The 12,828-nt window shown below is 56.2% G+C and overlaps 1 protein-coding gene across 1 annotated transcript; it reads left to right on the plus strand.

Moving 5' to 3' along the window:
- The first annotated feature begins 4,370 nt into the window (after positions 1-4,370).
- CRYGN (crystallin gamma N) lies at positions 4,371-11,346 on the plus strand. Its single transcript, XM_032840185.1, has 4 exons — positions 4,371-4,548; positions 6,667-6,915; positions 8,695-8,840; positions 11,132-11,346. The coding sequence occupies exons 1-4, from the start codon at positions 4,528-4,530 to the stop codon at positions 11,265-11,267; spliced, it is 552 nt and encodes a 183-aa protein (XP_032696076.1). The 5' UTR covers positions 4,371-4,527; the 3' UTR covers positions 11,268-11,346.
- Positions 11,347-12,828: the final 1,482 nt, after the last annotated feature.

Raw genomic sequence — 12,828 nt, forward strand, 5'->3', positions numbered from 1 at the left:
GCCAAACCTCCTGATGGCTAACACTGTGCCATTCGTGTGCTTGCCCTCATTCGCTCATGGATTCGTGCAGCCTTGCCTCCATCCAGGGATGGTGAGCTCAAGCTTCACAGCGCAAATTCACACACAGGTATGGCCCCCAAAAGTGGTGGGTTTGGCCCCTGAGGGCATTTGGACATATCCATTTGTCAGAATGATAGAGAAGGGACAGGCCTTTGGGCTCCCAGTAACTTGCAGCAAGATATCTTGCAACAAGATACTGACATCTTGCAACAAGCCGTGAGGAACGGTGGTACAATTTCACCCAAATACATTGTATGCTTTGCTTGCTTTTAATAGACACTGAATTTTCCGGGCATGCAATGTACTAGATCAATAGATGGAAGATTTTACTTAGTTTTCTGAGGAAATTACCAAGAGTTATCCATTCAAGATTTCAGAAACTGGGATCACAAACAAAGTAACAATTGCAGAAGGGGGCTCCTGGGTGGCTCAGATAGTTAAGCGTCTGCCTTTGGCTCTAGTCTGCCTTCCGCTCAGGTCATGATCACAAGGTCCTGGGATTGAGCCCCACATTGGGCTCCCAGCTCCCTGGGGAGTCTGCTCCCTCTCCTTCTATAGCCCCCCACCCTCTGCTGTGCTCTCTTGCTCTGTTGAATAAATAAAATTTTTTTTTAAATTGCAGAAGGATACCTATACAATGTTAGTCCACTGTAAAATGTATGTTATTTCCACGTACACAAATAGTAAAGGTATGAAAACATTCAAAGAAATAATAAACACAAAAATCAGTATAGTGGTCATTTTTGGAGAAGGAAGGCTTTTGATTACTTTTTTTTTTTAAGATTGATTTATTTATTTTAGAGAGAGAATGAGGAGGGGCAGAGAGGGAGAGAGAAACTTCGGCAGACTCCTCACTGAGCCAGAGCCTGCCGTGATCCCCACCCCCGCCAGCCCCCACCCCCCCACCCCAAGATCAAGACCAGAGCTTAAACCAAGACTCAAAACTCTGGCTTACCGACTGCCCCATCCAGGGGCCCCTGATGACTTCCTTCTTTAAAGACAAAAAAGTCGACCTGATGTAAAAATGCCAAAATGTTAAGATTTAACAAAGCTGGGTAATGGGTGTGTTCTTAATCCTTCCATTACTTTCTAGACTCCTCTATGCTTTAACTTACCCAAAAAGGGAAGAGTCTCGACAAAAACCCAAGTGGGCACGTGGGCACTGGATGGGCGGTGCTTTAGCCACTTTCCACGCTGAGCAGGGGCTCGAAGCTTTTAAGATCGCACGTTGTTGGGATTTTCTTAAAATCGAGACAGCATTCTGAGCCCTGCTCCCTCCACTGTCATCGTTTTACTCTGAGCCATTCCCCTAGCATTTTGTCACCAGCTAGCAGTCATAGTTCCTTTTAACAGTGCGCTACCGAAGATCGCTCACGGACCAGGCTCTGCAGGGGTGAGGTTTGCGGGCCTGGGGTTTGCGAGGGGAGATCGCTGCTCGGGGCAGGGATTCTTCTTGGGCACAAATACATCACACGAACAACGGCAGACCTGACCTCCTTATAATGAAGATCCTGGGTGAGAGCTGCGACATGGCGCTGGGACAGGGGAATGGAGGTGAAGGTTGAAGAAATCCCATCCACGTGTTCATTTTTACCAGTTCTTCCCGTGAGGCTGTAGCTTATTGTTGTTTTCACGTAGACTCTGCCGAAGACACCTGAAATCTCTGCTTGTGTTTTCAATCTCCCCACATCACCTGGGCGCTTTGTCTCTGGGCTCTGGTCCTGGTGCCTGAAGGGCAAATACAAGTTAAACTGTGGACTTCAGGTGGTCATGATGTGCCAGTGTTTATTCGTAGTTGTAACAAATACGCCACATGGGGGGGGGGTTTGCTGATGGTGGGGGGCTGCAGTGGGCAGGGGTTATATGGGAACTTTCTGTACTTGGAGCTCAATCTTGCTATGAACCTAAAATTGCTCTAGAAAATAAAGCTTATATTTAAAAAAAAAAAAAAGAGGCTGAATTTTCCTAGTTGAAAATAAGGGAAGACGGGGTGCCTGGGAGGCTCAGTGGGTTAAGCCTCTGCCTTCGGCTCAGGTCATGATCCCAGGGTCCTGGGATCCAGCCCGGCATCTGGCTCTCTGCTCGGCAGGGAGCCTGCTTCACCCTCTATCTCTGCCTGTTTCTCTGCCTACTTGTGATCTCTCTCTCTCTCTCTGTCAAATAAAAAAAATAAAATAAAATAAAAAATCTTAAAAAAAAATAAATAAGGGAAGAGACGTCCCTCCTTTTTCTTCTAGAATTTCTTTCTTGGTTCTCCATTTTTTTTTTTTTTTTAGATTTTATTTATTTATTTGACATTGAGAGAGACCACAAGCAGGGGGAGCAGGAGAGGGGGAAAGCAGATTCCCTGCTGAGCAGGGAGCCCGATGTGGGGATTGACCTGGAACTCCAGGATCATGACCTGAGCCAAAGGCAAATGCTTAACCAACTGGGCCACCCAGGCCGCGCTTTCTTGGTTCTTCTTACGTGAGTGCACATCTTTTAACAGCTAAACAAGCTGCTTGCCAGTCTGAAAACTCAGCAACATTTCCTCCAGGAGCTGGGAGCCACCTTTTTGAAAGGGAATCATCGAGGAACACATCTCCCCACCCCCTTAATCCCCCCCACCCCAGTTTCCTGGGAGGAATGGCCTGGCTTAGCTCCAGCTGTCACTTACTTTGAATTGCAAACTCTATCTCCACCACAAGGAGACAAAAAAATCGACAATTTCTCTCTCTCTCTCTCTCTCTCTCTCTTTCATATTTTTTCTCTCTACTACTACCTTTCATTGAAGACACTTTTTTTTTTTTTTCAGAGTTTCCCCCTGGGCCCCTTTCAAGCAAGTGCTGCAGGATTTTTGCATCGGGAATGCCCATGGTTCTTGGTCACCCGCTCCAAAGACTGAGGAGGTAGACCTGATAAAGAGGTGGGCCGCGAAGCGGTTCAGTGAAGCGGTTCAGTAAGCGATAGTAGGAAGCTCCCGAAGAGGGAGGGACCTGAAAGGGCTGCCCCTCTCAGGTCCCTCCCCTGAGAGGGAGTCACACCTGCCTATCTAGATAAAAAGGCTAGATTTCCTTGTCTTTGAAATCTCTTTGGAGGATGGCCCGCCATGCATATCACATTCAGGCTTAATGCTTTTTTATTCGATAATACAATGGATTTCTTCCTCTTCTACCTTTAGGGACAGGCTTTTCGGGAGATTTTGTCTTTAATTCTATTCCCCCGGCAAGGCCTGAGTCAGGAGGCAAATGTTGGAATGCCTGGCTTGGCCCGTGTGGCTGCCTGTGGGGGCGACAGCTCGGCCAGGCCCACTGAGCGGGCTAACCTTGGACAGCCTCTGAGAACAGGGGCAAGGCCAGCCCTGTGCCCCAGGAACTGCATGACCTCCCCTTCTGTGAAATGGCGCTCAAAATTCTTTCCTGAAAGTGGAGAAACAATTCAGACTGTTTCCCACAGCATCCCCCCACTGCCCTCATGAAGCCCCCTGGGGTCACCCCCGGCAGATGAGCTCTCTCTCTTGTGATCTCAGAGCTGGCCCCCAGCCCCAGTTAACCACCACAGTCATAGTTTTATGGATACACATCTCATCCCTCCAGCCTAATCTGGGGGTTGCACATCTTGCAGGCTTAGTGTTGACTCTGTTCACAATCTTTGAGCCTTTGTTGAGTGCCAAGAACTTCTGTGCCGCGAGAAAGCCTCACTCTGCAACGGGTCTGCCTATTTCGGTAAACCCATCCTTGTCCAGCGGGGTGGTCTGGCTATGGGGGCAGGGTAGGTCCCACGGAAAGGAACAGAGGACGAGCACTGATTGGGGGTGGGGGACAGCACTCAGGGACCAAGAACGCAGGAGGGGAAAAGGAAGGGGAGGCCAACCTGGATGCAGGGGCGCTGTGTGCTTTGGCGAGCAGATTGTCAGGTGGGCCTGGGAGCTAAGAGCAGAGCAGCAGGCACTGTGGGTGGGAGGGGGCAGTCCAGGAGCTGGGTTCCATCCTTGGTTCAGAGAAAAACTTCAGTAACTTCTCTTACCGGGCGGGAGGTCCGGGATGGCTCGGTCCCAAGGAGGGTAGGGGGAGGCACTGCTGGAGAACTCCCGAGGCAGAGGGGAGGCAGCGGGGCCCGGCGTGCGCGTGTGTGCGCGCACGTGTGTGCGTGTGTGTGCCCCTGACTCAGCAGGGACGGCGGGCGGGCGAGGGTCAGAGACAGATGGGGCGGTGGTGGGGCCGGCAAGGGGCTCGCGGGGCCGCCGTGACCCCGCAGGCACCCGGCTGACCCCGGGCAGGGGGCGGGGCGCACGGCGGGGCTCGCGGCGCCGCGCAGGGGGGCGGGGGGGTTCGGTGCTGCGGCCGGGGCGGGGCGGCCCCTTGCGGGCTTAGGGCGCCGGACCAGCACTAACGCGCCCGCCAGCAAATCTTTTGTCCCGGGCGGCGCTGAGCCAGCAGGGCTGCCGCCGGCTATATAGGGGCTGACCGCCGGCGGGGCGGGCACACCATGGCGCAGCGCTCGGGAAAGGTGAGTGGGGCCCTCCCGGCCCGGCCCGACGGACGGTAACGGAAGCCGCCCGCGCGCGGCCCGACACCCGCCGCCTGGCGCTGCCCGGGGTCCTCGGGAATCAGGGGCCGGACTGTTACGGGAGGCCCCTGCGCCTCTGACAGAGCCCAGCAGAACTGGCAAAACTGCCTGCCGGCCCCGGGCGGCCTGGCTTCTGTGGCGTGGGGGTGGCACGGTCCCGTCTCCACCGCCTCCAGCACTGGCTCGGGGGCGGTCTGAAGGATCTTGGAATCCGGGGGCGACCGGTTCCCCCTGAATCTCTCTGGGCCATCGCCCAGGAGTGGTGCAGGAAGGTGGAAAATTCAGACCTCCGCCCCCCATTCTCTGCTCCCTCTCCTAGCGATTCGATGCAGCCTTTGGTCGCCAGGGGCCAAGTTCAGGGTCGGTGGGGAGAGCATTACTCAGTCTGCACTGGCTTGGTCAGTCTTCAGTAACCAACAACCCCAAGAGCCCATCATGCCCCTGTGCACCCTCCCCGCCGGACCCAGAGGGACCCCGGGAGCTGGGAAATCATGTCCTGGCTTTCAGAGCTTCTGGGGGGCGGGAGGGTGAAGATGTAGAAGGGTAGTCATCCAAGACCGCGACCATGACCTGGACCATAAGGGTGACCTGGCCAGCTATGGCAGCAGTTACCAGCCACCAGGCACCATCATTTGTACTTTGCCAGGGTCCTTCTAGGAGCAATTCTAGAAACCCCAAGAGTTATTGTGTGGTTGAATTTCACACTCCCTGGCAGAAAATGAACTCGGAGCCAGTAGAGGTCGTGTTGTGTAGTTTAGGGACAAGGGGAACCTGTCAGCGCCATACTGCCGTAGGACACTGGATCGAACACTGAGCTGGCGATGCTCTAGCTGTGACGCAAGCCCGGAACCCAGGGGAGTAGCCCAGCCAACAACAGGATGAGTTACATTGAAAATGCCCCCGTTTACGGGGCGCCTGGGTGGCTCAGTGGGTTAAAGCCTCTGCCTTCAGCTCAGGTCATGATCTCCGGGTCCTGGGATTGAGCCCCGCATCGGGCTCTCTGCTCAGCAGGGAGCCTGCTTCCTCCTCTCTCTCTGCCTGCCTCTCTGCCTACTTGTGATCTGTCTCTGCAAAAGAAATGAATAAAATCTTTAAAAAAAAAGAGAGAGAGAAGAAAAGAAAATGCCCCTGTTTAGCCATGAATCCATACACCGCGCTCTGACTTGTCTCTGTTGCGCTCGCTCAGACTTTCCCACTAAGGGGCCCCATCCCAGGAACCTTTCTGAAAATTCAATGTTTGGTTATGATGGTGGGGTTGTGGGTGAAATGCTTTCTTCTAAAAACACTTCCTTGGATGTTATGATTTAACAACGAACAAAGACTAAGTTGAAAAAATGCAGTGGGAGAGGTGCCTGGGGGCCTCAGTCGGTGAAGCGTGTGCCTCGGGCTCAGGTCATGATCCCAGGGTCCTGGGCTCAAGCCCTCCACATCAGACTCCCTGCTCAGGTGGGAACCTGCTTCTCCCTCTGCCCCTCCCCCTGCTCCTGCATTCTCTCTCTCTCTTTCTCTTTCAAATAAATAAATCTTTTTTTAAAAAATGCAGTGGAGGGGGGTGCCTGGGTGGTTCAGTGGATGGAGCCTCTGCCTTTGGCTCAGGTCATGATCTTAGATCGAGCCCCGCATCAGGCTTTCTGCTCAGCAGGGAGCCTGCTTCCCCTCTCTCTCTGCCCATCTCTCTGCCCACTTGTGATCTCTGTCTCTCTGTCAAATAAATAAATAAAAATCTTTTTTTAAAAATGCAATGGGAGTTTGAAAAGAGCCTGTTTTCAAATGGGCCCAGGGACAAAGGGAGAGTCCCTATCCCCAGATGTCTACTGAAATTTATCTGCTCAACCATGACCCCACCCCCCCCCCCAAGTGGGGAGGGCCAGGTCCTGGGTCTGACCTCGACCCACCTTCCCTTCATTCTTTCACTCTGCTAACGGGGTTGACCACCTGCCATCCGTGGCAAGCCTGGGAATCAGGGTTTAGTTGAGGGTGTTGGACGCCAGGTGTCTGCTCCCAAGCCTGAAAGGACGGAATGCTCTGACCTCGAGCCCTCTAACCTGGCCTTTCTAGATCATCCTCTATGAGGGCAAGCACTTCACCGGGAGGAAGCTGGAGGTCTACGGGGACTGTGACAACTTCCAGGACCGAGGCTTTATGAACCGGGTGAACTCCATCCGGGTGGAGAGCGGCGCCTGGGTCTGCTTCGATCACCCCGACTTCCGGGGCCAGCAGTTCATCCTGGAGCACGGGGACTACCCCGACTTCCTCCGCTGGAACGGCCACAACGACCACATGGGCTCCTGCCGCCCCATCGGGATGGTGAGTGGGTCTCCGGCCAGGGGCTTCCTGCCAGAGGGACCGAGGGTCTGTGCTGCTCAGACGTGGGACAAAAAAATCTGGGAGCGCAGCCTTCCCAACTTTAAGATCTGGTGAGGCCACGGGATGTTTGAGATGGAGAGATGCCCCCATGCGGACCTGCCTACCCCCCGAGTGTGGGAAGACATGAGACCGAACCCCAGAGCGCCTGCGAGTTTTTACACCTACATTTATCAACGTGTATCAGGCAACAACCTCCAAGGTCCGATTCCAACATCTTGCTGAATGTTGCACTTAAAATGGCTGTTGGAAATATTAGAAGTTTGGATTTGCAACCAGATGGGGGAGAATTTAGCTAAAGCCAGGCTGATCTGGGCCCGGGTTATCCACCCGTGCGGGTCATCTTGGAGCACTTTCCAAGAGACTTTGGACGTGAGGGGTGTCCCTACCCATGGTGAAGGACTGTTCGTGTCTAGCTGCCCTTACGGGGGGCAGGGGTGGTTCGAGGACCCGGCATTCCCATTCTTTTGGACTCTCCCAAGTTACAAGTGCCAGCTGAGCCGCTGGGAGGCCCACATGATCAGGGAGATGGCTGCTTCCCGAACCAGACTCTCCGAGCCTCAGCCATGTGTCCGTGGAAAGATCTTTCCCTGGACGTAGGGGCCAGGCGGTGCCAGTGAACATCTGAGGGGGGCGCTTTTCTACCGAGTGATAAAACCAGCGGGGCTTTGGCATCTCAAATTGTTAAGAATGCTTTCTTAGTATTTCCACCAGGCCGTAGACATTTGGAAACAGGAACTAACAGGGATGACTCTGGATCTTACAGAATGCGATTTCTATGAAAACTATTCTGGGTATTTTTTGAATGCTCTTCTAAGAGCTATCCTTGTGGCCAGCTGTGATGCGGCCCCATCCCCTGCCGCCCCCAGAACCAGTCGTCGGGAGCTGGCCCTCTGACTTTTGGAAATGCAAGGAATCTTCTAGGGGCCTATATACCGTCATTGCAGTGAGCCCGCAGGGATTTCAGCAAATGAGATTTCTGTTATTTGTTTTAGATTTTTTGCTTCATGTTTTAATAAAAGGTTCTATTACAGTTTGTAAAATATTATCATTTAAAGGCTTGCCCCTGGGGGCGCCTGAGTGGCTTAGTGGGTTAAAGCCTCTGCCTTGGGCTCAGGTCATGATCCCAGGGTCCTGGGATCGAGCCCCGCATCAGGCTCTCTGCTCAGCAGGGAGCCTGCTTCCCTTCCTGTCTCTCTGCCTGCCTCTCTGCCTACTTGTGATCTCTGTCAAATAAATAAATAAAATCTTTAAAAAAATAAAATAAGATAAAATGAAGGCTTGCCCTTGGCCTGCTGCCCCAGGGTGGAAATGAAGGGCAGAGGAATGTGTTGGGGCGGCTGGGGCAGGGGTTCCCCAGTGCCGGCACTAAAAGGAAACCCAGTGGTCTGGGTCCTGGTCAGAGCACGGCCACTGCCTCCCAGGTGTCCGTCCGGCCCTCTCTAACCCTTGGATTCTTGAGTTGACTTAAGAGGAGCTTGGACTGGTTCAGGGGCTTGGAAAGCTTTGTAAAGTAATAGACCCTTTTCGTCTGACGAGGTGCCACGCACCAGAAAAAGCGGAGTGCCTTGTTGATGCTTGTGCCAGGGTGGTGGGCTCTCACTGCCCACCCCCGCCCAGCGCAGGACTTCTAGGGTCCCTGGCTGCATGGGTGTCTATGTAGGGGAGGGAAACTCAGTGCCTTTGCCTTCTTTCCTTCCTCTGCTCCCACGGGGCCCACAGCATGGGGAGAACTTCCGCCTGGAAATCTTCGAAGGCTGCAACTTCACCGGCCAGTGCCTGGAGTTCCAGGAAGACTGTCCCTTCCTGCAGAGCCAGGGCTGGTCCAAGAACTGCGTCAACGCCATCAAGGTGTACGGGGACGGAGCGTGAGTACAGGCTGTATGGCCACGGAGTGCAGCCCAGCGGGGGGCCCTGCACAAGCAAGTGTGGGCAGCCTGCCCCCCCCCAGAGGCCCATTCCCTCCCTCAGCTGCCTCCTCTACCCCAGGCGAACAAAGGAGGCCGAGCCCCAGCCCGTAGGCCTCCCAGGGAGATGGACATCATGGTGGCACTCCCTCCTGGTGGACAGACTGTGGCCGGGAGGTGGGGGGGTTTGGCCCAGGCATAGAGGGGCTTGTCTGCCCTCCTGCAGGAAGGTCATCAAAACCCCGGGCTAGCCTGGCGTCTGTTGGCCCCTGCACGCTTGGTTCCTTCCATCAGCTGGGCGTGGGCGGCCTGTGTACCCATCGTGCTCAGCCACCGCCGAGCATCTAGCTGAGGCTAGAGGGTGACCTTGCCCCGCTTGTGAGTGGCACGGCTGGGACTGCAGCCAGGCGTTTGGCTTCAGGTTGGTGTCCCTGGTCTAGACAAGAGAGGTCTCGAGACCTCAGCCCCATCCCGTCTGCGGAAGAGCCCCACTCGGCTCCCAGGAACATGGCTCCCGTCTCAGCAGCTTAGGGATCCAGCTGCTGTGTGTCTGAGGCTAGGGTCAGGGAACGCCACAACAGGTTCAAGAGGGTGGTCACGGGAGGGGCTGATGAAGAGAGTGGCTGAGCCAGAGGAAGAACCGGACCCCCTTTCCCAGGGGCAGCCTCACCCAGAGTCCCAGGCGGCCCTGCTCCTCTCCCACCATCTCTGTCATTCTGGTTCCATCAGGATTCATTTGGTCACGTCTGCCTTTCTCGGCCTCTCGGAAACCCCTTTTGCCCTAAGTTGATAGTAGTTGGGGATCTGGGGGGGGGTCGAATTCCAGAACCACCATTTGCCTGGAAAACTGCCTGCCAGCTTGTGTCTCAGGAGGCCGAAATCCTCCTTTGCCTCCTGAGACCGTTGCTGCCACCCCTACACCCACCGGGGAACCCCCGGGACCTCTTGAGAAAAAATCGTGGGAAGGCAGGAGCTAAGAGTTTTGACCACAGGGGCACGGGGTCTCCTACAGGCCTCGATTTGCCCAAGAGGAGATGGAGACTCAGCGGCTGCATGTGCCCAGCCCCTCCTTCGGACCCAGGGCTCTGTTCTTCTCCCCCTTTGCCTCCTGTGACTTTCATTAGTTAAAAAGAGAGAGAGAGAGAAAAGAGTAAGCCTTTGGCAAGGAGGAACTGCCAGAAGGTCTGGATGTGACCTCCTTCAGGGCCTTCCTAGGGTCTGATGGGGCCCTCCAGGCAGGTGTCTCTACTGCCTCCCAGACATAGAAGTTCACTTTGCTCGGTTCTGGAGTCAGCCCAGGATTGACCTGTCCCCACAGACCTGTGTCCCAGAGGGTACTTCCCGCCCCCTAAGGGCACAGTCCCTGCGCTGTGGATGGGCCTTGCCCACCTCCCCCCCCCATCCCCCCACTCCCACCCCACGGCTCCCTTCCTCCCCCAAAGTCACAGAAGGATGGCCGGGAGGTTTACTGAGGAGGCCCAGCCCGTGGGTGTGGGGAGATTGGGGGCACGGGAAGGGGGCAGTCTGGGTCCACTGGAGGTCAGGGCGCAGGGAGGCCAGGAGGTGTGGGAAGGCCAGGATAAACCAGGTCGGCCCTGAGGGACCCTGTAGCTCACACACCGGGCCTCTCCTGCTCTTCCTGACTCCTGACCCTTGTGTAGAAGCACCAGGCACCGGAGGTGAAGTCAGGATGGAGAAGACAGCCCACGGTGACAGGAGAGGGGGTGACAGGAGAGGGGAGTCCTGGGCAAGCTGTCCCAAGCAGACCATTCACTCACTCACTCGGGGCTGTGTGGCCTCAGGCCGGATGGGCTGTAATTTCTGAGTGTGTCTCAGCAGAGAGAAAGTTCCTTCAACCGCAGAGAGCTTTGGGGTGGGAGGGCAAGAACTCTCAGGGCCACAGTAAGGGTTAACTGCTAAGTCAGAGCACCCCATGGCCTGGGCCCCGAGGGACCCCAGCAACCAGATCTGAGGCCTGTAGCCCCGCTTTGCCTCCCATGGTGAAAAAGCAGAAAGGAAGCCTCAGAAGTGAGGAGGAGAGGCCTAGCTGAGAAAAGGCTGGTGTGACAAGTGGGCTGTGAGTCCCCTTGGGCGGGGGGGGGGGGGGGTGCTGCAGCTGTGATCCGCTCCCTACCCCCCTCTGCACCTCTCTGGCTCCAGACCCTGGGGGTGGGCAGGTCTCCTCTCTGGGCCAGGAAGAGAGGGATCCTGCGCTCAGCCGCCCGCGGTCACCGGCCTCCCTCTGACACCAGGTGGGTCCTGTACGAGGAGCCCAACTACCGGGGCCGCATGTACCTGGTAGAGAGGGGTGACTTCCGCAGCTGCTCCGACTGGGAGGCCCACAACGCCCGCATCCAGTCCCTCCGCAGAGTGGTCAACTACTTCTAACTGCTTCTAGTCCGCAGGCCCCGGGAGTGCCTGGGGGCAGCCCCTTCCAGCCCCCCTGGGGCTCAGACCCTAGGGAATAAAGATCAGAGATCGAGAGCTGAGCTGGCCTGAGTGATTTCCCCGCCCCTCCCTGCCACCAGGCAGCCGATGGGGCACCCGAGGCCCTGGGCAGGAGGCGGCTGCAACACAGCGTGAGGGGCTGGGGGGCCCAGAAGGACAGCAGTGGTGGGGGGGGCACTATGAGGCACCCCCTGGGGAACGTGAGAGCTGGACGGCATCTAAATGGAGTCGAACACTTTCCTTTCATTCGTGAAAAGCCCATGCTCTGAATGGGGAAGGGGGAGCCTGTGGTCCCCAAGCAAGCTTCAGGGGATCCTCTGGCCCGGAGCCTGGACCAGCCAGGGTGAAGGGGAGAGAAGTGCTGGGGATGGGAGAAGGCCCCGCCCCTCCCTCCTGGCTCTGCGTCTCCCTGACTCAGCAACTCGGGGCTGCCAGGCCATGTGGTCTGCTCCGCAGCCAAGAGCCTGACCCAGGGTTCACGAGTCTGCCTCTCTGGCTGATCTTGGCTTAGGGATTTACTGGGAAGGCCCCTCTGAAAGGATGGGCTGGACCTGAGAGACACATTGCCCCTTGTGTCCTGTACCGGGGCCTTGGAAGAAGCTCAAACATGTGGATTCGGACGGAATGGAGGAGGAGACGTGGAAGGAGCCGGAATGTGGAACATCACTCCAGTCCCCAGCCTCCTCCCAGGGCTGGGCAGACCCAGGGGCTGGGCTCCTTTCTCCCCTCTGGGTGAATCCATGGAACCTCTTTGTGGCCTGGGCCCTCTCCGGGACACCGGGTCCATCCTGTTGGGGGGTGAGTTCAATGGAAGGGAGCACTGCCCCAGGGGTAGGGGGGCTCAGGGAGGAGCCTGTCCTGGAAGGTAGTGGGGTTTCCGGGAATAAGAGGGTCCTTACTCAAGACACTTCCCCACCCACACTTCAGTGTCCAACCTCCCCTCCCCCATGAGAGGATGGGAACCTGCTGGACACTAGAAGTGGGACAGGTAACTTTTTCCCCCTCCCTGCAGCCCCCACCCCCACCGCCCCACCTGCACGCCAGAATCCTGAACCACAGAGCAGCCTGGACTGACTCTGGCTGTTCAAATGGAGATGGAGATGCTCCTTCCACATGCGTCCTCTCCTGTGGCCTGGGCTTCTGGGGACTCAGGGCCACTGGGCTCTTGGACACTTTTATGGAGATGGTCCCAAAGACGTCTGTCTATTCCCCACGGCACCTGGACCGAGGCCCCTGACTGGAGGATGGATCCGGGACCACAGCAGTATGAATTGTTCCCAAGAATTCTGACCATTGGCTCAAGCCCCTGGTCCTGCTTTCCAAACCCCTCAACACTCTGTGATCCTGGGGTCCTCTGCCCACCCCCACAATTTGCCTCCTGACTGACCATGCAGGCTCCCATCCCCTCCTCACCACACATCTTGCGTGTCCTTTTCCCAGTAGAGGAAAGGGGTCCCCACCAGGAAGGGCCCCTTCAGGCTGGCCACTTCCTCAGGACCCC

This window comes from Lontra canadensis, unplaced genomic scaffold (assembly GCF_010015895.1).
Source record: "Lontra canadensis isolate GAN:19392208 unplaced genomic scaffold, GSC_riverotter_1.0 scaffold111, whole genome shotgun sequence".
NCBI classification, from domain to species: Eukaryota; Metazoa; Chordata; class Mammalia; order Carnivora; family Mustelidae; genus Lontra; species Lontra canadensis.